This window comes from Aotus nancymaae, unplaced genomic scaffold (genome assembly GCF_030222135.1).
Source record: "Aotus nancymaae isolate 86718 unplaced genomic scaffold, 86718_ANA_hifiasm-v0.15.2.pri h1tg000011l, whole genome shotgun sequence".
NCBI lineage: Eukaryota > Metazoa > Chordata > Mammalia > Primates > Aotidae > Aotus > Aotus nancymaae.
Window position 1 is genome coordinate 73391848 of NW_026988422.1, and position 25247 is coordinate 73417094.

Here is a 25247-nt window from a genome sequence, read left to right on the forward strand (position 1 = left end):
CCATGGTCCCTAGAAGTAACAGGTGATGCTGAATAGATAATTAGGGGCCAGACTGGAGGGATGTAAAGTGCCAGGACTGGCCAGGTAGACAGAATAGGGTAAAAGTTCATTTACCCCATTACCCCATTTACCAAATACTCAACATTTTTGAAAGATTTTCAACCTATCACTTAGGCAGACTTTCATCATGGTAATGTGTAGAAGGGAAGATTATAAATGTTTAAAGTTTGGGTAATATGAGAGTTTAAAAAAATTCCTTTAGCTATTTGTTACATTTGCATTGGAAAGGTATTACATATTTTGAAAGTACTGTTAATGCTTTTTGATCCTTTGCTGTTTTTAAAGGAAAATGATGCTGCTGCTCTATGAAGAAGGCCTCCGGGTCGTCATACACACCTCCAACCTGATCGACGCTGACTGGCATCAGAAAACTCAAGGGTTTGTAGGCGCCTGCTCACTTCCTGGCAGTGTGTGTGCTGAGAAAGGTCAAAAGCCAGAACATTCACTTTATTCTTTTTTCTATTTTTTATTTAAATTGTAAAAATGACACACATGGCCTAGAAAAGAGTTGTATGCAGAAAAACTTACAGTATACTTTTCCTACCTGCCCCATTTTACCTTCTTGGGGTAACCAGTGTTAACAGGAGCATAATCATCCACAACTACCTCTATTATGCATGTGAACATACATTTCTGTTTACACGTAGTAGTCTCTTCCTAGTTTTTAGAGAAATGGCATCATATACACTCTCTAGCTAAGTAGAGGGAACAGCACATGCAGAGGATCTGAGGCAGAAAAGGGGTTACAGAATGAAAGATCTGAACCCATCAATTTCCCGGTAGTATTTACCAGATAGCTTTTGTGGTTTCTCCTTACTGGTGTACCCACCTGTATTTTTGCTTGCCACTTCCCAAACAGGAATCAAAGGAAAAGTTGGGGTGGGGCCTGGTCATGTTAATAGTGTGCTAAATATTTCCTCACTCCCCCCAGTTGGTATATTTTCTTTGAAACAAATTTAATCTGGTGTCTTTTTAGAACCTTTAGTGTGTTAAGATTGTGAATCTCCAAGAGAAGAATTGAATATGAAAGTGTTTCTGAACTTTTTAAGCCACTAACCCTCTGTACTTGGTGCAAGTTTTCATCCCCTTTTAAAGAGTTGTTTGCTTTTTAAAAGGGATTTTTAGGGATTTGCTCAAATCAAGTTCAGCTATTGTTCTTGATTATGACTAACTTTAATTTTTCATTTAAGCCATTTTGCACATCTCTGTCTGTCCTAGAGAAGAGCTGGTCAACCAACAGCCTTCTGTGTTGGGAGAAATTCGGATGTTTGTCTAGCGCCATTTCTGGGTTCACGTATTGTCTGTCATCTTCCTCTGCCTCACTCTGCCCCATATTGCCTCGCTCGGTCTAGAACTCCTAATTTGGAGTATATTACTTCCGACTAAGCTCTGCTGAGCCCAAGTTACATCTTTTTTTTGTTTTTTTGGACTCGCTCTGTTACCCAGGTTAGAATGCTGTGATGCGATCATGGCTCACTGCAACCTCAACCTCCCAGGCTCAAGTGATCCTCCCACCTCAGCCTCTGGGTAACGAACTGCAGGCACACACCACCATACCTGACTAATCTGTATTTTTTGTAGAGACTGGGTTTTGCTTAGTTACTCAGGCTGGTCTCAAACTTCTGGGCTCAAGCGATCTGCCTACCTCAACCTCCCAAAGTGCTTAGATTACAGGTGTGAACCACCATGCCTGGCCCCAAGTTACATCTTAGTTTGAGCTGAAATAGCTTTCCAGCTTCCTTCAGCAGGTCTTGCTTCAACCTGAGTATGCTGTGCAGGGCAAGTGTAACCTCTCTTCTTTAAGGCAGTCCTTCAGGGTTTGAAAGGGAGTCTTGTCTCTGAGCCTCACATCTCTTGTTCCCCCCTCACTCCCCTACCCCACTATAGCATGTGGCTTCGAGCCCCCATCCCCAATTCCTTGTAGTTTTTATAAACATAAAAATGTTTTTTATGTTTATTTTTATAACATAAAATTTTTTATAACGTAATTTTATAACATAACATTTTTATAACATAAAAATTTCTAATTTTTCAGTATCCCACTTAAAATATGCTTTTCAAAATGAAATGTGGCTCTGACTGGTCCAGGGTTGAGGGGATAGCTACTCTATCTTTAAATCTTAGCTGTAGCACTTTCTTGATCTACTGAATTTGTGGCCAACTGTGCCTTTGGTACCCCAAGAGCCTCTAAGCCAGCTCTCCTGAGCTCCCAGATTGAGTTTGGGAACTCATGTAACCCTATCAAAAGGAAATGAGATTAATGTAGTTTTTTCTTAATGAAACGATAATTAATGTTACTAAAGGGATTTCTCAAGTTGGCCATCAGTCTCCCGTGACTCCAAGAATCCCACCCTGGGCCTCCAGTTCGTTCTGAAGTTGGAAGCTTAGCTTACGGGCAGTAGTACCTTCTCGGGCTTCTCTGGGGTGCTTGCTAGGAGGGAAAAGGTAGGAGTAAAGGCTTGGGTGTTTCTTTAATTTAAAAATAATTTTTTAATTTAAAATTTTTAAAAACTTACAGACTAGGTAGGAACTTCATATGGTTCAAAACTCAGAAAGTACCAAGGCTATGAAATCTTCCTCTGGCAGCCATCCTGGTGTAGGATCCCATTATTTCATGCTCGGGCTATATTTTGCTCTCTAATACTTTGCATTTCATGTTGTTTGTAGTAATTTTAAAACTTTTGAAAGCAGTTTTTGTGTATAATCTCACTTCTTAATTGGTCTACCGTGGTTCTGCTAATCCCCTTCAGCTGCCTCGTGGTCCACCTGTTGATTTCTCACTTTTAAAATTAGAACAAGAGTTGCATCCAAAGCTCACAGTTCAAAAGAAAAAAAAGTAAATAAAATTATTTGGCTCATTATATTAATATTCTCGTCTTATTTTGTGACGTGTTAAAAATGCCTTGTATCTCAGCATCCTAGTTTAGAAAGTCATCTGTCTTGTTCCTCATCCAGAACGCACCTCTGAGTGAATCTCTGCTCCTGGAGGAGCCTTGCTCAGCCTGGGAACTCTGTGTTGCTATTGCAAGGAGAGGTCCTACACGTTTATCCAGCCCAACCTGGTCATTTTACACACAGAGGCAAAGGCCTAGAGAAGTCACCAGGCTTACCCAAAATGGCATAGTCAGCTAGAAGCAAATCTGGGTCCAGAACCTGGGCTCTGGCCCTTGTCATACCATGCTGGCTCTTGTGCTAAGGGTCTCCCCAGGGTGGGAATCAGGGGTATGAAATGCCACTTGCTAGAAACTTGCAGAGTTTAGAAGATGCACTGCCAAGAGTCCTTGCAATTTTGGATGCCTTCTGCCCTGGTGGCCTGCATCTTGCCAGTCTCCTTCAGGGGCTGCCAGGTGAAAGAGGAATTGGGCAGTTTCTCTTTCGGCTTAATAGATAGAACCCAGGCTGGGGGAGAGGGGAGTAGCCACAGAAGGGGAAAAGGTAACACCTGATACTTTTGACTGCTCCTGTAAGTCATTGCTTTGCAACAGTCTGGTGAGGCAGCCCTTAACCTCACTTTTGCATTTGAAGAAACTGAAACATAAGAGGTTTGAAGCCATTTTTGTAATCTCCTGTTGAGCAGTTTATAGAAGGATTGGAATTAGATATGGTTGTTTTCTATTTATGGATATAATGTAGAAGTTTTGGCAAAGAGCATTGTTTTCCTCTGGGGAAAAAGAATGAATGAAATGAAAGATGTCTGTAATATTTCTTCACTGAATTGTTTGAAAGTTTGAGGTGGTTGTGATAATCACTGAATGTGATATATACTTACTCCAGGCACCAGAACATATAAGACAGAAAAATACACTGCTATAGCGCCTACATTATGAAAATGGGTTTATTGAAGATAGATTTTTCACATACACTTTTACTATAGATAACACAACTCTTATTTCACATTTGGCTAACGAGCTGCATTGATGCAGACAAGGGCAAATTCTTGCTGAGATTACCACTAGTAGCATGGATTTGCTCTAACTGTTAGGAGTAGAATTCTTAACTCTCGTCATCAAGACTTAGAAAACAATATATAGGTGCAGAAGTAGGAGGAATAAGGAAGGTGTGGCAAGTGAGAGGGAGCACGGAAGGATGGGGGTTGGAAGAGGTGGGCAGAGCCCAGGTCTTACTGAATCTTATTCGTGGCAAGGTGTTCAGAAGTAATTCTGAATGTGATAGGAAACCATTGGAGTGGTTCTCATCAAACATCAGATTTATATTTCATGTTTCCTAAGATTACTTACCATGTGGAGATACTGAGAATTCACCTCTTTCTTAGGATGAAGGCATAATCAATACAGAGATCATCGTGATCAGTTGTTGTGTGCCTGACTGTTAAAGGTTATTTTTTTTTAATTCCAGAATATGGTTGAGCCCTTTATACCCACAAATTGTTGATGGAACCCACAAATCTGGAGAGTCGACAACACATTTTAAAGCTGATCTCATCAGTTACTTGTTGGCTTATAATGCCCCTTCTCTCAAGGAGTGGATAGATGTCATCCATAAGCACGATCTCTCTGAAACGAAGTATGTGCCAGCTTATCACTTTGGGGTGTTTATAATAGGCTCCCACCCCAAGAGCCTCATGAGGTCTGGAATACAGGGGCTTGGAAAGAGGTGGGGTGAAATCTAGCCAAGCTTCAGGATGTGATGAGGGGATGAGCAGATTCTGTCATATCTGTATCTCGTGATTCTCAGACATTAAGGTGGCAACCAGTAAATCTTCATGTTTACCTTAAACCTCCCACTGGGGTACTCTTAAAATTAATGAGTTCTTTGCCTGGTACTTTACATCTTGTAGATGTTCCATCATTAGCTGGTTTGCTTGAAAATGAGTTTGAGAATCATTCAAGAAAATGGATTGGTTCTCAGATCATTTCTTCATTATATCAGTTTCCATGTGTATTTTGTGATTTTCCTTTTTAGATGCCCAAAGCACATCACTATATTTTACAACTTGTGTTTTTATATCTTTATAGTGTTTATCTTATTGGTTCAACCCCCGGACGCTTTCAAGGAAGTCAAAAAGATAATTGGGGACACTTTAGACTTAGGAAGGTAACCGAACTTTTACTGTTTTAACATTTTTTAAAAATTTAATGTATGTTCTCTATTTTAAAATAATTTTATATTTTGATGCAGCTTCACAATATTTCTGCACAATTCTGGGCAAATAGATACTTGATAAATTGATAATTATAGTTCTTAGTAATTACTGTTCTTTAATGTGTTTTCTATCTTTTATAGCTGTAGGCTTTTCTAAATGGCATAAATATATAAACCCTTTCTAGTTTTTATATTGCAATAAAGATAGAGGCTTCCTATTTACACACATATTGTAGCTTTGATTATAGCTTTTGATTATTTAGCATATCAAGTTTTAAGATATAAATTCAACAAACAAAATTTTTTTGAATAAAGACTATAATTGAGCTACAATATATTTTTATTATTAAACCAGTGCCCTTAAGAAAACTAATTACAAAAATTATACTTGCTGCTGATATGAAAATGAACTAAGAAAGGTCATAAAATAAAACAAATTGAAGATTAAAGTTTTTTCATCTCTTTTTAGGTGGTTTCCTGACCTTAATAAATTCCCTAAAGTGGCCTTCTTAAAAATCTTAACCTCTTACTCCAAGACTATGTATGTAAGAATTTTCCTAGTTAATGAAAACTTTTTATTTAAATTTCCTTTTATGAAATGAACCACAGCTTAAAGCAGGCAAGATCTTGAAGACATCTTAGGTCTTGGCCTAGAGAGAAAGTTGAGCACATTGGCCTGTGCCCAGCCTTGGAGGCAGATACTGATAGCTAGGTTCAAATCCTGCTCTGTTATCTATAAGCCATGTGACCTTGACTTGTTCCTTAACTTACATTGCTTGTCGTCTATAAAGTGGACATAATAATAGTATTTTCCTCCCATGATTTTGAGGATTAAATGAAATGATGAATGTAAAACAGTACAAGGCACATGGTAATAAGACTTTAGTACGCATACACAGTTGTTTATGGACTAATGTCTAATGGTTTCGATAGGCTAAATAGCACGTATTGTGTGTGATCACCATCTGATACTAAAAGTTCAACTGTAAGAAGTTTTCAAACCACTTTTTACACACAGTTTCTCATGCTGTACCACAGCTTTCTTCTAGGAAGGCAGGCCGGTGATAGGTGCCTGTTTCCACCAAAGTGTAAATCTAAGCTGGAGACTTGTCCAGGATAGGGCGGCCGTTTAGGGGCTGAGCACTGCAATAGAAACTGAGTATTGTAAGTTGTCGGTTCAGCTCTGTTTCCTACACTATGCTGCACCCAAGATGGAAATGGAAACTTTGGGATTTTTGGGAAGTTTATGTGTTAATATTAGTGCCTAAGCTGTGTTAAGGAAAATAATACATATTTAATTATATAAAACATCAGTCAGAATATGAGCTCCACTGGGGCAGGAACTACAGTTTATTTTTCTGCTCTCTCCAACCCTCTAGGTAGGCATCCAGTACATAGTTAAGTGGATACAGTTTCAAAATATTTTCTGAATTGTTTCTGCAGCTTTGCATAATTGTCAAAGCAGGAAATGCAGATCAGTCTTCTCCAGTGCTTTGGCTTGTATGTGTATGTAAATATATTTTATGTTTAGACCATCACAGCTGCCTGGAGCTCAAGTGTTAAACTGAATTATGAATGTTAAGCCTCTTTCACATGATAGGAGTCAAAATATGTAATAGTTTCACCTTCTAGGTATTGTTTAAGTGTTGTTAGCCAAAAACTCACCTTGTTTCCCCTGCTCTGACACCACAACAGTCAACACAGAAAACTTCTGTGACCAAATATGTGTGAGACTTTCCTCATAGACTAAGCAGGGGACACCAGCTGGGTGTCCTCTAATTCGCTTCAATTCTTATGCTGTCTTCTTGGAGATGTAACTGAAACGCAGGTTCATTTGGTCACTGCTGGTAGAGTCAAATTAGCAAGTGCAAGGTCTGGTATAAAGAAAATGACTTTTTATTCCAAACCTAGCTTACAGCAATAAGCACAGGCTTCTTGTCTAAACGGGTACTGCTTTGCACTTGGAGCAGAAAGTGGGCACTTTTAAAGCGGGGCCCTAGCATGAGTGGCACGTAGGGGAGGAAGCAAGCAGGTGGATACTTTCTTACTTTCTGCCTTCTTTACCAGGCAGTCCATTTGATCTCTTCTGGGCAGAATTAGGTTGTAAAGCTGGCGGAAACTCTCCAGGTGGGACAGTTTCGTAGTGGGCATACTTTGGATTGTAAATTGACTGCTGTCCCTCGAGACAGTCCCCTGTGGGAGAAAGTTCTGCTCTGGAGCTTCTAAGCACATAGTTAAATGAACTTGCCCTGTAGGGAGTGTCTGGTGAAGGAAGAATAAAAGGTTATAATTGCATTTCTAAAGAGCTAACTAGAAAGTGGGGAAGGAGTTGGGGGGAACGGAGGAAAGAGAAAAGTAAAAAAAATAATAATTGAAAAAATACTTTTTTTTAAAGAAATACGGGGGTACTCAGTTGCAGAGATAGCCTCAGATCCCACAGATTGAGGACTCGTCCCACAAGACTGCCCCTCTCCCTCAATCACCAGTTGCAAGTCTGGGCCTCTAGAACTTCTGACTGACCAGCTTCAAGTTCTGAGGTTCCCATGACCCTCTCTTTGGATTTAATTAATTTCCTACAGCAGCTCACTGAACTTGGGGAAACATGTACTTAATGTTTACTGGTTTATTATGAAGGATACAGATGAAGAGATGCATAGAGCAAGGTATGGGAAAGGGGCACGGAGCTTTCATGCCCTCTCTGGGTGCACCACGACTCTCCAGGAGCCTGCAGGTGTTCAGCTGTCAGGAAGCTCCCTCAACTCTGTCCTTTTAGTTTTGTAATAGAGGCTTCATTACATAGGCATGATTGATTACATCACTGGCCATTGGTAATCAACTCAGCATTTAGCCCCTCCTATCTCTGGAGGTTGGGGTGTTGTGACATTTGGTCATGCCTTGGTCTTTCTCATGACCAGCCCCAATCCTGAGGTTGCCTAGGGTCTGCCAGCCATCACTCATTAACATACAGAAAGACACACATTGGAGATCCCAAGGATTTTAGTAGTTGAATGCCAGGAAGCAAGGATGAAGACCAAATAACATATTTCACAGTATCAAAGGTTCAATTAAACAATTATGATTTCAAGTAAGAAATCTAATTCCGTATGACAAGTTGGTCCTTATCTAACATTTCTACTGAAATGGGCCTTTTAAACTTCTTAAATCTGTTTTTACTTTTAGTACAAATCAAAGAATTTTCAAAAGGAGAACATCTATCCATCTACTCCATTAAAAATATGTTTTTAGTATTTAAAAAGATATTTCCCAAAGAAGAAAAAATGTGTATATGTGGGTATGAAATTGATCACTAGTATTTTCAGCTTTTCTTGTTAATTAGGCATTCCAAGAGCAGAAAACTGTTTTCAGGTATTACAGCATTTCTGTTAAGATTATTTGAGTCACTTTAACATTCACTTTTATTCTTTCCCAGCTTCTGAAAGACCATGCCTCATCCATACCTAATGCAGAGTCCTGGCCTCTAGTAGGCCAGTTTTCAAGCATTGGCTCTTTGGGAGCTGATGAATCAAAGTGGTTATGTTCCGAGTTTAAAGAGAGCATGCTGGCACTGGGGAAAGAAAGCAAGACTCCAGGAAAAAGCTCTGTTCCTCTTTACTTGGTAAGTGCTCATCCTCATCGAGGTAATTTATTCTCTACACAGGAGAAGAATTGAAAATTGATCCTCTTTGTAATGGAGAGATGTTTTATTCTGTGATTCTTTTTGGGGGGATATGGGGGTGTGGAAAGAGCGGTACATTAGCATCATCATTTGTAATCAAATTGCCTCAATACCATCCAATGCTAAGAGCTTGCTGATTTGTTCAGGAGCTCCATTACAGACACATATTGGCCTGTGATTTTTCTATCCTTTCTTTCAGGTTGTTGAGCCAAGGAAGGAAATATTTGATGTAGCATAGCCAGCAGAATTATGAGCATTTTAATTATTTAGAGACCTGTGAATTAATAATTAATTTTTCATTCAGTGTTAACTTGACATTTCAAGGAAAAAATATTCAAATTGAAGTATAATTTTTCATCAAATATCTGTTGTTTAATTGCTAGTTTATTTTTTATAAGATGAAAACATTTTAAAATTTAAAGGATATTTTCAAATTTAAAAGTATTTTTAACTGAGATTTTCATTTTCTTAAAAGCTGATTATCATTCTTTTCCTTCAACATGTTATATTCCAAGTTGTATTGTTTTGCTTTTATTTTTAGATCTATCCTTCTGTGGAAAATGTGCGGACCAGTTTAGAAGGATATCCTGGTAATTCCTGGGGAGACTGTCTCAGTTGTGTTTTATGTATATTTCATGAATGTCCTGGTAAAATTTTACCAGTATTGGTTAGAAATTTGAAGATGATTTTCACTTAACTATATAAGGATCATAAAAATAAGCAGTATCAAGCTCTGTGTTCCATAGATGATACCTCTCAGTTTGGGTGTGTTGTTAATCCTCACAGAAACCCTCTACACACTGGTTCTCGTTTTTACCAGTAAGGTAACCAGCAGGTTGGTTGTCCAGACAAGATAGTCAAATAAAACCAGCTTCCCTTTTCAGAGCTTATCTAACATACCTTCCTCTCATCTTTCTCTACTTCCTGTGTTTGAGGTACCATGTGGTCCTTTTAAATGCCTGATACAGATATATGTAGGGTCTGGAATTTTTAAATTTTTACCTTTGATATAACTTTGTTGATGTGTCTGTTCTTTCAAGGGTTTCACCTGCAAATGCCTAAGATTTTTTGTAGGTATTTGTCAGCCTTGTTCTTCATTTCCCTTATTCCCATACCAGGCACTAAACCTTTATTTGGAATTCAGCAGCACCGTAGATAGTGTAATCAGGAGGTATTAACTGAAAACTCAAATAGTGGTTGCCTCTAGAAAAAGCAAAATGTAATTGGCATTTGCTGATGGCTGAAAGCAGAGTGTACCGAATTAGACTAATTTATTTCATTTATTGCTTATCAGGCTCGATAAGAAACATCTGCCAGAAAAATCTCGCTAGAGTTTGGGATGTATTTGGCCATTTTTTTGCTTTTGAATGGCAAAACCAAAATTACTTACTTCACCTAGACCCTGGGATACAGTGGTCATTTTTCTTTGGTCCTCTTTTTATGCTTCTAATAGACTAGATTCATTCAAAGTGTACTTTTAATGGGGAACAACATGGTATTTTTAACAAAGATGTTTTATAACTGGCTTTGAAATGGAACGTTTTTAGTTATTTGCAGTTGAAGACAGGACATTCCCTATTTGATATGTCAGCGATGTTTGGATATAGTTCTCTTTGGATATAGATCACTGTGGAGTTCCAGCATGTGTTTGGAAAGTCACTGATGAATCCACAATAGAGTTTTCTTCCTTTCAAAGATTGACTTCAGTTGCATTTCCACTTGGAACTTTTTTTGTTCCAAGTGGAACAAAGTGGAACTGAAGTCAATGCAGGCATTGACTTCAGTTGCATTTCCACTTGGAACTTTCTTTGTTCTCTTTGCAAGAATGAGGCTTTTAGAATTCCTTTTTCAAACTGAACTGTTTGCTGAATTTTAATTTGTTTTTTAGCCATTATTTTCTGTGTGTCAGAATCTGTTCAGCCAGTACAAAGTTTACTGGTAAACATTTATCATACCTAAGGAAGGAAACTCATTAAGAGAACATACCTAATGCAAGTATAGACATTTTCTTTCAAATAACTATTCCATAAGATAAAGTAATGGAAGCAGTTTTTTCCTGTTACCTTCTTCCTGATTATTATAGATTTTCCTCATAATGAAGGATCCTCAAATTCTATTTCATAATTTTTATTGTTTTATTTTTCTTTTAAAAGCTGGGGGCTCTCTTCCCTATAGCATCCAGACAGCTGAAAAACAGAATTGGCTGCATTCCTATTTTCAGTAAGTAATTGGTTTAGACTGCTGCTATTGCTTCTTTAGGAATTAGAATGTTATTTATGTCACTGGTTTTTTTTTTTTTTTTTTAAGGAACTTTATGTAATATAGCTATATTCTTTCATCTACATATGTTGGTGATGGAAATAATTTAAAACAAGGTTTTGAAATTTTTTTTTGGATAGGTTTTTAATACCAAAGAGGAAAATTTATTGCTGTGAGGTTTCTATTTAAATATTGGCATGCCAAGAAAGACAAATAAAAGATCATGTTGGGTAGTTTAGAATTTACATAAGCAGCATTTTAGTCCATTTTTCCAAAATATAAAGTATCATTATTCTGTCTATACCATCACATGTGGCTGCAAGCTTGGTGAGGGCAGATCCTATGCTGTTGTCTCCTGAGGATACAGGACAGTATCTGGCATGTTGTCAGAGTTCAGTAAATGCTAAGTGGACAAGTGAAAGGAATGTCCTTCACCCTGCATATGCTAGGCCAGTCTGTTTTTTTTCATATACTACAGCCTGCATATGCTAGGCCAGTCTGTTTCATGCTTGCCTTAACAGGTGTTTGGTGAGCTGGTTAGCCAGAAATGAAAGCAGAATTACTTTGAATTATAGCTTTCAACTATAATTCAGTGTGTTTTCCTGGAGCTTTTCTTTTTTTCTTCTTCTTCTTCTTGAGACAGAGTTTCGCTCTTGTTGCCCAGGCTGGAGTGCAATGCTGCGAGCTTGGCTCACCGCAGCCTTCGGCTCACCGCAACCTATGCCTCTTGGGTTCAAGCGATTCTCCTGCCTCAGCCTCCCAAATAGCTGGGATTACAGGCATGTACCACCACGCCCAGTTAATTTTGTATTTTTAGTAGAGACAGGGTTTCTCCATGTTGGTCAGGCTGGTCTCGAACTCCTGACCTCAGGTGATCCTCCTGCCTTAGCCTCCCAAAATGTTGAGATTATAGGTGTGAGCCACCATGCCCGGCTGGAGCTTTTCTTTAATGCTTTCTTGAGAAGTTTTTCCTTATAGAGGCCATGTCTTTATATTGAATTCCTTTCAGTATTGTATTATTAGATTCACTTGAATGAAGGCAGTGATGGTACCTACCTAAACCTGATTCTGTTTTCCACAGACGATCTGTTAATCTAGAGGGACCATCCTCTTATAAGTAAGGCTTGTTGCCTCATGATATAGGTTCCCATAGAACCATAGTCTACAACATTGGAAACAGAAACCAGACTCAGATTTGTGAATGTCAGCATTTGACTAAAGTATTCCTAATTTCTGCCCCTGCTTTTCAACATTCATTTTCTTCATATACTATTTGTATTGTGCCTATTTTGTATTTTGTTTCATTCAACAAGCTTTTGCTGAGCCTCTACTCATATCATGCCGTGGGAGCATGATTATTCCCTTTAAGGAGCTCACAGTTAAGCCAGTGTACATGTGCATACATGCTGTTAAAAGCACAACAGAAATAATATATGCGTGTATGTATGTTCATGGCAAAAATGGAAAGGCTATATGCTGAAAGGTTACAATGCTTCTTGTGGGAGGTGGGAAGTTTATAATTCTAAAATGGGCATGCGTTATTTGAACAGAGTTTCATAAAATATCAATAGGTCAGAGTCGTGTATCCACAGTTTGATTTTTAGATAGTAGGCTTTTTCTTTTCATCCTGTTTCCTAATATTAGGATTATGAACAATTTGTAATATTTTGTAATTAGTGACTCGCGTCTTTTCTGTCACTAGCAAATGGTCAGCTGAGACTTCTGGCCGCAGCAATGCCATGCCGCATATTAAGACATATATGAGGCCTTCTCCAGACTTTAGTAAAATTGCTTGGTTCCTTATCACAAGGTAAATAGTCCTTACATTCCTTATGGGAGAAGTTTTTTTAATGTGTTCATAATTCTTGCTCTGAATGTTGAATGGGTTTCTAAAAAGTGATTAGTGAGTTGTCATTTCTTTTCAGTATGTTTGTGTAATATGAGCCTTATTTAAAGGCATCTCGTGACTAATCCCTTCGTAAAGTATATGATCATCACCTACTTTTGCTTATAAGTCTGCATGTTTATAAGATTTGCGTAAAGTTTACATTTACTTCTGTTATTTAATACCTCAATAATAGGGGTTATGCAAATTGACGTATGGGTAAATACAGAAGAATAATGAAATGTTAAAATTAATTTTTTTTTCTCAGTTTCTCCTTAGGTAATTGAACTTGAGGCATCAAATCTCTTTTGTTCCCTTTTCTGAAACATCTTTAAGATATAATTTACATACCATTAAATCTGCCCATTTAGTCTCTACTGTTTAATGGTTTTAGTATAGTAACAGAATTATGTAACCATTGCCATAATCTAAATTTAGAATATTTTTATCACCACTATAAGAAACCACCTACCTGTTGGCATTTTTATGTCTATTTTTATAGGAAGATAAATTGCTATGTCCTTTGAAAACTAGAACTTGAGTTCCTGACTCCCAGGCTGAACCCAACGATTAGGCATCTCTTCATGATTCAGTAACATAATTAATGTCAATAGCAACTAATTAAAATATCACAGAGCAGAATTATTTCTTTAAGAAAGGAACAGCACTCATGAACAAACTTTTAAACAAAAGAGTCACATCTTCTTGGATAGAGAGAAAGATTTATTTTAAGGAATTGGCTCATGCAGTTGTGGGGGCTGGCAAGTCCAAAATCCATAGGGCAAACCGTCAGGTTGGAGATTTAGTAAGACATGATGTTGCAGTCTTGAGTCCCTTTCTACTTTATTGGAAAATTTTAATTTAATGTCTGTTTGGGTGTAGTTTTCCCTCAAAGTGTAATAAAAAGGTAGATGTGCTTCACAGAAATTGGATGAGTATTATTGATCCTGCTTCAAGGGCATTAAGGGAAATGGAGATTAAAGTAACCCTGTGAGTAATCTTTTTCTAAAGGCAAAGTTTTTGTAGTTCAGTTCAATGACAGTGTGTGCTTGGCTGTGGGAACACAAAGAGCCAGGAAGCATGAGCCCTGCCATGTATGTGACGCTATATCCTAGTTGTTTAGCTTTGTAAGGACCATAGTGGAAGCACTGTTAGAAATGTATTGCCTCGTTGGGGCAGAGACAGGATCAAATGAGAGATCAGCTAAACTAAGTAAAGAGGTGCTATTGTAAGTAGGCCTAGAAATATGCCTGAGAGAAAACCCAGATGGATTAGAAGGAACTAGTGAGGACAAAGGCCACGGAGGTGGGAAAATACACAGGGTTTTCAGGGAAAATCTGAGTGATTCCATAGGCTGCATAAAAGGAAACACAGGTTGAGATATCTTTAACATGTATTTTCTAAAGTTTAGTCAAAAAACATCCACTGTCAGTTTACTCATTTAATATTTGTCAGTTTTGTACTATAATCTGCTTTAATGTCAAATGGCTGTTACTAAATTAAGCAAATTATAGTCATTTGAAGTTAATTTATTATAAGAATTTGGAATTTGTCATTATGGATTTGTAGCTTCTAGTTTTATTCTGTAATAACTAGACTGAAAGCTATATCTACTTTCCAAAATGTTTAAAGATTAATAGCAACAACATTCGTTCCACAATTTCAGTATGCCAGACTGTTGGGTGAGCACTCGTGTATTTACTTATTTAATTCTCACAACACCTCCATGAGGACCAGGAGGCACAGAGTGATTAATAAGCTGCCTGTTATGCAGTAATAAGTGGTGGAACCAAGATAGGAGCATGCCTCTCCTCTACTGTGTGATGCCCCTCTTCATCAGCATACAGTTTTAGTGTGCCTGTTTTCTACAAAGACTAGTTAATTCCAAAGAAATTGTGTCAGGCTTTACTTTGATTTTTGTGTAAAATAAGAAAAGGACATTGGGCATTCTAATATGATTGAAGGATTTCTGAGAAATGCAACTTAAATAACAACTTAGATACATAGAGCCCACTCTCTCAGCCCTTCCATAACAAAGGAAAGTATAGATTCCAAGTATCAGTGGCATCTACCAGTAAGCAGCTCCCTTGATTAGGTTTGGACATTTTGTTTTTCTGTCTGTCATCTTTTCTGAACCTGTCAGAAAGAACGTTCCCAAACCGAACTAAGGTTTTTTTTTTGGAGACGGAGCTCACTCTTGCCCAGGCTGGAGTGCAGTGGCTCGATCTCGGCTCACTGCAACCTCCGCCTCCCGGGTTCAAGGATTCTCCTGCCTCAGCCTCCTGAGTAGCTGAGATTACAGGTGCGCGCCACCATGCCCAGCTAATTTTTGTATTTTTAATAGAGACAGGATTTCACCATGTTGGTCAGGCTGGTCTCAAACTCCTGACCTCATGATCTAACTGCCTCGGCCTCCCAAACTGCTGGGGTTATAGGCATGAGCCACCATGCCCAGCCTAGATGGAGATTTCTTTTCCCAGCATTCTTCTTTGCCCTTATGGCACCTGTCTCTTATTACCAGGCTTAAAGCCTGAATGTCCTCTTTCACTGTTCCTTCAAGTGTTCGGCAAACATTTACTGAGGTCCTCCTGTGTATGTCAGACACTCAGGATAAAACAGAAGATTTAGATGGTGTTTTTTAGATGCTCACAGTCTCTGATGTGAGGAGCCAAACACAGAAATAATTAGAATAGGAAGAGACCAATTCTGTACTTTAGGTGGGCACATGGATGCTTTGGAAATAGCTATCAAAGTCTATTCATCTTTGAAATGTTTCAAAAGTTTCCTCTTCCAGTCCTTGCAATTACCAGGTCAGAAACTTATCACCTGGAGTTCTGAAAGGGTCTCCTATCTGTTGTCTCATCACGTGAATGTTCTTCACAGGCCACTCATCCTGGTTGCCCATGCCCATTCACCTTTCTGAAACATATATTTTCCTCATTGTCCCATGTTCAGAATTCCCCACGTCCTATAGGCTGATATACAGATTCCTCAGTTTGGAACTCATGCCCCAGCCACACAATTTTCATCATTTTTATCCATTAATCCCAGTAGGAACTTTGAGAAGAAGCCAGGCTAGCCTCCTTTGCCCCTGAAGTCATCCAGCCAGCAGCCGATGTAGTTTTCCTCTCCTGATCTTTTCATCGCTTCTCTCTGTCTCTCCAGTTGTTGCTCATGTTTTAAGAGTCATGTTCAGGTCCTATCTCCTCCCAGAGCCTCTTTCAGTCTCTGCTCATCCCGCCATGTCCAGATCCTTAGATCCATGTGCCGCCAGTGGAGCTCACAGCTCCTACCTCACTATTTTGTCTCTTCTTTTAGAGAATAAGCCTGAGCTTTAGCATTGTTGGACAGTACTAGATGAGATGGTCATGTCTGCTATTGAACAAGTCTTGCCTTGGACGAGTTTCTTAACCTGTCTGAGCCTCAGACTACTCATCTGCACAGCAACTGTGAAGGTTTGAGGTGCCAACCGTGGTAACTTGACCCAGAGACTGATAAACGTTGGTCTCTACAATTATAAGTTCAGTGTGACAAATTCACTAATAAAGTGTAATGAACTAGAAGTGGAAGAGTAAAACCTCAATACCAGTACAAGAATTACTAGTGCTAATCTAGTATGACCATGCCATATTACCTACTCAGTCCATCCATTGCTTCTTGCAGACACGGTTCTTCTGTTCCAGACAGGGCTGTCTCTCCTGTGCCCTGCGTCTGCTTGCTCACCCCATGTAGTGCCTTTGCTGGTGGTGATCATCTGCTTGGCATACCTCCCCTCTTCTCCCCAAGAGTCCAAATTCTGTTTCCTTAAAGGCCCAGTTGAAAACATACAGCCATTAAGGAATATCTGGCCTCCCTGTAGTGATACTACCCTTACTTTGAAGTGCCTTATAATAGCCCATTAGTTTGTGTGGCAGGGTCACATACTTGCTCTTACTCTCCAGTTGCCCACTTTCATGTCAGCCCTCTGGACCCCGCCAATCTTATTAAGCTCATGCAGATCAGGGAGCAAGTTATCTTTAGTACTCCATAATAGTCAACTTGTATTTTTGAAAGCTGATGGTATAGTGGGCAGAGAGGATACAGGGTGATAAAACAAGCTCACATTTCTTCATTCAAGAAATCTAACGAGCCCTGGATGCAGATTCTGTGTGAGACACTGTGAATTGAGAATTCAATGGGACACAATCCCTGGTGTACTCAAGGACACTACTAATGCTCTGTGAAGCTCAAAATGCTGCATGTTTTCACTAACTGCTTGTGGAAAGATGAATACCCAAAAAGACCCATTTCCTCTCCAGTCAGCAGTTACTTAGCTGACTTAGTTAGTTACAGGCACTGTCTATACCACAGAGAAAGAGAGACAGAGAACCTATATTCCATAGAGCTTTTGTTTTACGGAAAGTGGGGTAGAAGAACCGGACGGTATGGAAGTAACTAAACATGAAGATATCAGATAATGACTATGAACAATCAATGGGGGGATGTGTTTGGAAGGGTTAGAGAGAGCCACCTTCAGTAGGTAATGTTGAGGCTGGGGTGAGTGAAAAGAAGGTCCTGGCCATATGAAGGATGAGCATGAGGAGCAGAGAACAGTGGGTAGAAGGCACCCAGAGACGGTAGAATGCTGGATTGCTCAGTGCCTTAAAGTGGAGTGACATCATTTGATATGTATCTTTGAAGATAGCTCAGGCCACTGAATGGAGAGTGGATCATTGGGAGAATATGAGTAGACATGTACAGCCCAGGTAGAAAGCATGGAGAGAGTGGCATTCATGGGTAAGAGCTCGTGGGTACAGGCTATACTGGTGGGTGGAGAGAGGGAGAAACTATCTGTATGCAACATACTCCAAAAAACCTCTCTCAAATGGGAAGAGCATGGGTTTGGAGTTAGGCAGACCTGAGTCCCAGTTTGAACTCAGCTACTTACCATCTGTGAATCTTTAAACCTTGCCTAGTCCCAGGTTTTTTATATGTGAAAGCAGGATGTGAAGTCCCATTATAAGTTTTGTTGAGGGGTTTGCGATCAGAGCACTATCACCAGGCAGTGATAATAGTTCATCAAGTGATATTTCTCTTCCCCACTTAAGGGAGCTTAATTATAATTATTAAGTAATGGTACTTAGAAATTGAATAGTTCATTGTGAGCACATGAAATAACATCTACTGTAATGAGTGTGGATAATAATACTTCACAGTAGTAGCTCAGCCTGTAAATTTACACAAGAACTGTAGTGACCTCAGAGTCCATTAGCAGGCTCTTGTACCTGTCACCTGAGGGATCTCTGTCAAAATGTCAGGCCCTCGCCAGCACAGAAAGGAAAAATGTCATTTCTGCCATGTGGGAGTAAGAAGAAACGGGGAGGGGAGAGAACTGACCTGCATTAAGCAGCACCATGTAGCAAATAGTTCTGGTGCTGTACCTGCATAGTAGTCTCAGTCCCCACAAGAGCTTATGAGGTGGCATTATCCCCTCCCTCCGTTCAATGAGGAATAAGGCGGCAGAGTTGAGGCAGTTCTACCCATTACTCAGCAAATATGTATTGCTCACTGTGGCAAGGATAGTGGGCAATACATATTTGAATAATTAAGATGAGGTTCTTATGGAATTTACATTTGCATGAAAGAGATTTACCAAAGAATTCATTTTATACATATTAGTTAATTGCACTTGTAATGCTTTTTGACTATTCTGCATAGGTGGGATTTTACCCAGTAAGACCTTAATTTTCAATCTTTTGACTGAAACATCACTTCTGGAGCCTGGTGGCTTCCATAATGCCCTAGATTCTTGCACTGTCAACATTATTTTCCCGTTCACTGTGGTTGCTTGTGTAATTACCTGGCTTCCTCTCTAGACGCTGTGAGGCCAAATCCATGCCTGTCTTGTTCAGCATACCCTGGTGACTGGCCAGGTGCCTGACATGTGGAGGTTGACGAAGGCTTGGATTGAAGTGGTAACTGTGAAAGCACTGCCTAGACTGCATAATGGAACATGAGAGGGGCCTCAGAGATGATTCCTGAGTTTGGGGTGTGGAGATGGAGATTAGTCGCTGTTATCAGTATAGAAGTCAGGGAATGGAACTGGCCTACCACAGTGGAATGATGGTGAATTTGATTGCAGATTGGTTTATTGTGGTGAGGACTTCAGGTGGAATTGTTTGTTGGAGAAGAACTTAAAAGTTTGGTGTACATATATATTTTGGAGTTTTGTTTAGTACTAATTGTTGATACTATAATCCTTTGTGACTTCTAAGGGAGAATATAGTAGATCAATGCCTGGGCATTGAGGAACATACAGGAAATACATATCGCATGGGCTTTTCATGCCTACCAGGTGTTCCATTGCCAAACAAATGAATTGGATTCAAGCCATTTCTCCTGGGTTGAAGAGAAACTGGTCACACATCTTCCATGAAATAATCTTTCTTTTACCTAAGAAAAATGTTACATATATTCAATTTGGGGTATCAGATTTAACCATTTATTCAGCACGTAACTACTGAGCACCTACTGTGCACCACATACTTTTCTAGGTGCTGAGAATGCAGTAAACCACAAAGTATAATCTTGACTTTATGTTCTGGTGCTGGGAGTTACATAAAAAGCAAAGAAGTATGTTTATATATGCAAATGGTGGTAAGTGCTATAGAGAAAAAAATAGAATGGTAATTTAGGTGCACAATCCTTTATTCTAACTTCTTGGTACCAGATGTAGTTCATATTGTCTGTTAATATCCCTAGTGGTATCTGGACCAACACTCCATAATAAAACATTCTGGAAGCGATCACAGGTAGCCTCATGTCATCTTAGTTCAACTTATGTTGCCCAATGAGTTAAGATTGAGTTTTGCTATCAAATGAAATGAGTTAAAAGCTTTATTTCAATTTGGTTTAGGTTGTTGTTTTTAAATTTTCAGAGCTAACATGTAGTTCTTAACCAGAAGTTCCAGGCACAGTTCTAAGCACTACATATATGTATATGTATAAATTCATGTAATCCTCATAGCGGTTTTACAGTGTATCCATTAATCCCCTTTTCAGAAGGGAGAACTGAAACACAGAGAGGTTAAACAAGGTGCCCAAGAACCTAGCGTCTCTACCCTCAACCACTGTCCTGTAGGGTATGAGTGCCGAGGTTGGGGAGGGAGACTGCTCCTTAAAGAAGAAGGTCAGGGAAGGCCTCCTGATGTGGTGACATCCATCCAGAGACCTGAAAGAAGTAAAGGAAGAGCTATGTAAATGGGTAGCTGAAGGAAAGCATTCCTGTGTGGGGTGGGGAGTGGGAATATGTTTGTTGTGTTTGAAAAACAGCAAAGTGAGTGTTACTGGAGTCAGTGAGATGGGAGGGTAGGTGAGTTCAGAGCAGTAGCGGGTAGCTGGACTTTGCCTTTTTACCTGCTTTCAGATATTACCCTTTCTTTGATGTCTCCTGGGTTGCCTGAGGCTATATTAGTCTGGGTCTATGGAAAGCAGTTCAATGAATGTTACAATTTGAATTGATTGGAATAATTGAGTGCTTTTCTAAATGCTTGTTCCTTGAGATTTTCTAGAATAAGATGTGATATTAAATAGTCAACTCTAGCTTATATTCCAAAAGTGTGTGTCTCAACAGGGCACTGTTGTTATTTTGGTCAAGATAATTTTTTGTTGTACGAGATTGTCCCATGCATTATAAGTTATTTAATAACCTGGCCCTCACATACTAACTGCCAAATCCTGGTGAAAGCTGGAAAGAAATGCCTTATACATTTCTAAGTATTCCCCAGATTTTCTGTTCTGGTAGATAATATCATCATCCTTGAGAATAAATTCAAAGATATATAAACAAATGATATATGCTTTCATTTAATGTATTTATTTACTTTAGAGTAGTGAGGTAGGATTGTAGAGAGCCCTGTAGATTCTAGTCCAAATGAAGTGCTAATGCCCAGCAAATCTAGTGCTCCGTCAACAAAGTGGCAGACATACCGGGTTTTAAGAATTGGATTTTATCCAAAGGTAAATGCATCAAAAACTACATAAATTAAACTTTTGATATTTTTGTATCTTATTATTACCAGTCTATATTAATGTTTGGGTTTGGAATGAATAACCAACTCCTCTTTATTAAGTACACTAAAATTCTTCAGAAAAAAACTGCAGGGGTAATAAGCACAGTGAATGATAGGCAATATGAATTTTGACTTTTAACATGATAATAAGACTTTAAAAAATAATCTAGAGCTGCATATCCAACAAAGCATTGCCCTTCAAGGTGATCACCTTTTGAAAGTAGGTGCTTCAGACAAAAACATTGCCATTGCTCAAATTTTCTTGCCACTCTTCCAAGTTCCTTTAAAATGAGTTGACGTGACACATTAAGTATTGTTTCTTAATAGACACTCTTTGTTTCCAGCCTTGCATTCGTTTTCTGTTCTTATGTTATACATTATCACAAACTAAGGGGGTTTAAAACAATACAAATTTACTATCCCGTGGCTCCTGTGGGCCAGGAGTCTGCATGTGGGTTAGCTGGGCCCTGTGCTCAGTGTCTCACCAGGCTAAAATCAAGGAGTCAACCCAGTTGTGATCTCATCTGATGCTTGGGTTCTCTTTCAAGCTCACGGTTGCTTGTGGCTGTATGCCCGAGGTTCCTGCTTTCTTGTTGGCTGTCAGCCAGGGGTTCTCAGCTCCAGAGTGCTCCATGGTATTCTGCCACATACCTCATGGGGTGCTTCTTGGAAACCAGCAGGAGAATCTATCTCAGGAAGGACCCAACCCAAGCCCACCAGGATTATTTCCCTTTTGACTAACTTAGTCAATTAATTGATAACCTAATTATACAAGTGAAACCCCATCATACTCACAATTCTGGCTCATGCTTAAGAAAAAGGGATATACAGACATGTGCACAAGGGGCCGTCTTCTGATTCTGCTTTCCACAGACTTAACTGATATTTCTTTCCCAGTTCGATTTATCCATCTTATTCTTAAATCTTGGCTGGAAATAATTTCTTACTATTTTCAAAATTGGGGTTTGTTTTCTATAGTTAAGCAAAACTACCCTTGTACAGACTCAAAAGATTGAACCTCCAGCTCCAAAGGTCTTTGAGAAGTGAAGTTCTGTACTTTCTTGGAGCCAAAAGAGGCAGCTGTACTGGAGTAAGGGAACAACCCTGCAGATGACTGCTTTGGAGAACCATATTTACTTGAGTATGTAGAGTTGTTAAAAATAATAGTCCTATAAAAGATTAGTAGAATCACAAAAGATCTGATGTCCTAATCTTAAAAAATCTCATCCCCTTAGCAAATACATTTCGTATGGTTCCTGTTGGGTCTACATAATATCTTATTGCCTGTTATGTCTCTAACCATCATAAGTAGAGGATGTCGACTTCCTGATCATTTGGACTTTGTTTCATCCAGTTGACATTTCACAAATGTGAAAACTGTCTACAGAAGGTCAGGAATTGGAATCTTATTAAAATGCTAGCCTTAATATAGTTTTTAAGCTTCCCTTTTATTATTTTAAATATAAATCACAGTTTTCATTTCCTCTCTTTCATTATGTGTTGTTATTGAGGTTCTGACTGAAAACATTTTTCATAGATCCTGGGTCATGTTTTAGTATATAGTTGCCATAGTTACCACATCACTGAGAATCATAAAATCTGCACCAAAACCTTTTTTTAATGAAGTTTCTGTTTTGTTGAACTATCACATTAGAAGTTTTCTTTTACTTTAGAGAAAATGAGCTTATAATGAATTATGCTTCATTTCCTACCAGAATACTCATTGTGATCTTTGATAATTATTCTTCAATGTTTATGCTTTCTGGCACACTGTCTAATATAGTGCCTAGTTCAGTACCTGGCCTGTAGTGGCTCAGAAAACTGAATGAATGGTTAGAAATGAATGGATGGTTAGAAAATTAACTGCAGTTCATTTTCAGCAGACTGCTTCTCAGGTTTTATTTTTTTCCGTACTGTCTAGAATAACTATACCTTCTCTTTCAAGTTCTAGTTCAAATGCTCCCCTGAAAGTGAAACTTTTTCTAGCAGACATAATTAAACTTTTCAGCAGACATAATTATTTTTCCCTTTGTGTTTTCATGGCATTTTTTGCTGGATCCTTTTTACATCTTCCTAGTTGGTTCTTTTTTTTTTTTTTTAATTTTGAATATCTTTTCTCACTGCTTCTGTAGGCATCGACCTAGTTGCTTCTTTATGGGTCCCTTTGCTTCCCTGTCTCATGAGCTGCAGGTGAGCAACGTGCCTGATCTTACTTATCTTTTTCTCCTTAGCATCTAACACTGCATGGCACATGGTTAGTGACCAAAAAATATTTGAATCAGTACCCTTTTAAAAACTTTTTTTTTTCCAAATAGGTAATGTACACATTATATAAATGGTATTTAAAGAAGGTATGTCTTCCCATTCCTGTTCTCCTGCCACCCTGCTCCTCATACAGAAACTACTGCTACTAGTTGCTTGGTTTAATAGCTTTAACCCATCAATATTTTGAAATTCCAGGTCCGCAGGTGGTGATATTACCCAATCATCCAGCATATTATGAAGGAAATAACCTGAGATAGAGTCCAAAGATCCAAGTCCTAATTTGAGATTGCCACTTACTAGCCTTGCCACTTAAATTTTAGAAAACTGATTTATACCCTTGGTTTTTATCTCATTTTTGGAATCCCAAGGATGTTGATACAAAACATGTGGTTGTTTTCTAGTAAACAGGATGTTGTGTTTAGTATTAGTTCACTGCTTGCTTTTTCCTGTCTCTCATAATCATTAGGCCTCTCAGGATTTTAGGAAGCACCTTATAAAGCCTTTATCTTTTTTGCCTGTGTAACACATCCATATACAATATATGACCTAAAGACATATTGAAGCTGGGTGCAGTGGCTCACACATGTAATCCCAGCACTTTGGGAGGCCGAGGCAATTGGATCACTTGAGCTCAGGAATTTGAGATCAGCCTGGGCAACATGGTGAAACACCATCTCTACAAAAAAAAAGAAAAAACTGGGGCATGGTGATATGTGCCTATAGTCCCAGCTACTCAGGAGCCTGAGGTGGGAGGATAACTTGAGCTTGGGAGGTTGAGGCTGCAGTGACTTGTGATGACACCACGGTACTCCAGCCTGGGAAACAGAGTGAGACCCTGTCTCAAAAAAAACAAGATTTTTTTCATAGATATAATATAGCCATTTCTAAACTCAATATGTGGTTCATTTTTAAACTGGTCACAATTTATTCTATTTAATCAAGCCAAGTACAGTCAACCAGACTTATACATTCAGAGAAATTCAAAATTAGCAGTTCACTTGAACTAATTAAGATGTTACATTAGCGGCCGATTTCCACTTTTGCTTGGTTGCTTGATTTTATAGAGAGATATTTATGGTTTTAATAAGATTTTCCTCCCATCTGTTTTGATCCTACCATAAAATCATCCCATGTTTGATGGACAGCTGGTTGTTAGGGAAATTATTGGGACATGATAACAAATGTGGTGTTTAAATTTTACCACAGGGCTAAGCAGGCAGGAAGATGAGGTTTAAGAGAAGCCTTGGTTAAGAGGATAGTGCCTAGGTATAATTGGCAAACCCAATGAGAACAGTTATGAAAGTTGTGCATTGTGGGTGGTCAGAAGCAAGGTGGGTACCTAACACATGCTGGATCACTGTTAAAGTTGCCTAGCAACTGACAGGCAATGTGGATAGTCGGGGATAAGCAGAAATGTTGGTGCTGCCACTTCGGGAGAAAACGAGACGAGTGCTTGAGTGCAAAATTACTGGCTTTTTGAGGAAACATAAAAGACATTCTCTTTCCTCTGCTTTTCAGTATCACTATGCAGTACTCCTTCTTTATTGTCTGTTACTTTGATTCTGAAACAAATCATTTCTTTTTGTTCTCCTTTGTCTCAGTCTTTTGGTGAAAATAAAATTGGATTACACAAGAAAATACTTGTAGATGTCATTGGGTAGACTTGGTTGCCTGGCCCTGTGGCCCGAAGATATTGGGATTAGCTGTTAATGCTTCATGTACTTTGTTACAAATGATGTTTATCAGTACCAACGCTTACAAGTTATTTCCTTTATACAGTAGAGATGATTCAAGGTCATATTACTACCCTCGCCTGCCTGCATTCTGGTACAAGTAGAGTGAAGACAGAGCATACCCCTTTCTGCGCTCATGTGAGCGAGTCTCATGAGCATCATCACTCTTAGCAAAAAGGTTGAGACCCCTGACTTAGTGCCTGTAGACCCTTTGC

The 25247-nt window shown here is 38.9% G+C and overlaps 1 protein-coding gene across 3 annotated transcripts in view; it reads left to right on the forward strand.

Moving 5' to 3' along the window:
- The window catches only part of TDP1 (tyrosyl-DNA phosphodiesterase 1), an 84267-nt gene that overhangs the window by 24149 nt on the left and 34871 nt on the right, over window positions 1–25247 (forward strand). For 2 of the 3 annotated variants that reach the window (XM_012453101.2, XM_012453102.2), the window contains exons 7-13: window positions 346–438; window positions 4417–4584; window positions 5037–5115; window positions 8594–8779; window positions 9381–9429; window positions 10993–11059; window positions 12801–12908. In XM_012453101.2, coding sequence (XP_012308524.2) covers window positions 346–438; window positions 4417–4584; window positions 5037–5115; window positions 8594–8779; window positions 9381–9429; window positions 10993–11059; window positions 12801–12908 — 750 coding nt within the window. Of the gene's footprint in view, window positions 1–345; window positions 439–4416; window positions 4585–5036; window positions 5116–8593; window positions 8780–9380; window positions 9430–10992; window positions 11060–12800; window positions 12909–13251; window positions 13782–25247 lie in introns of those variants that run through there. The other variant, XM_012453103.3, reaches the window with a different exon arrangement.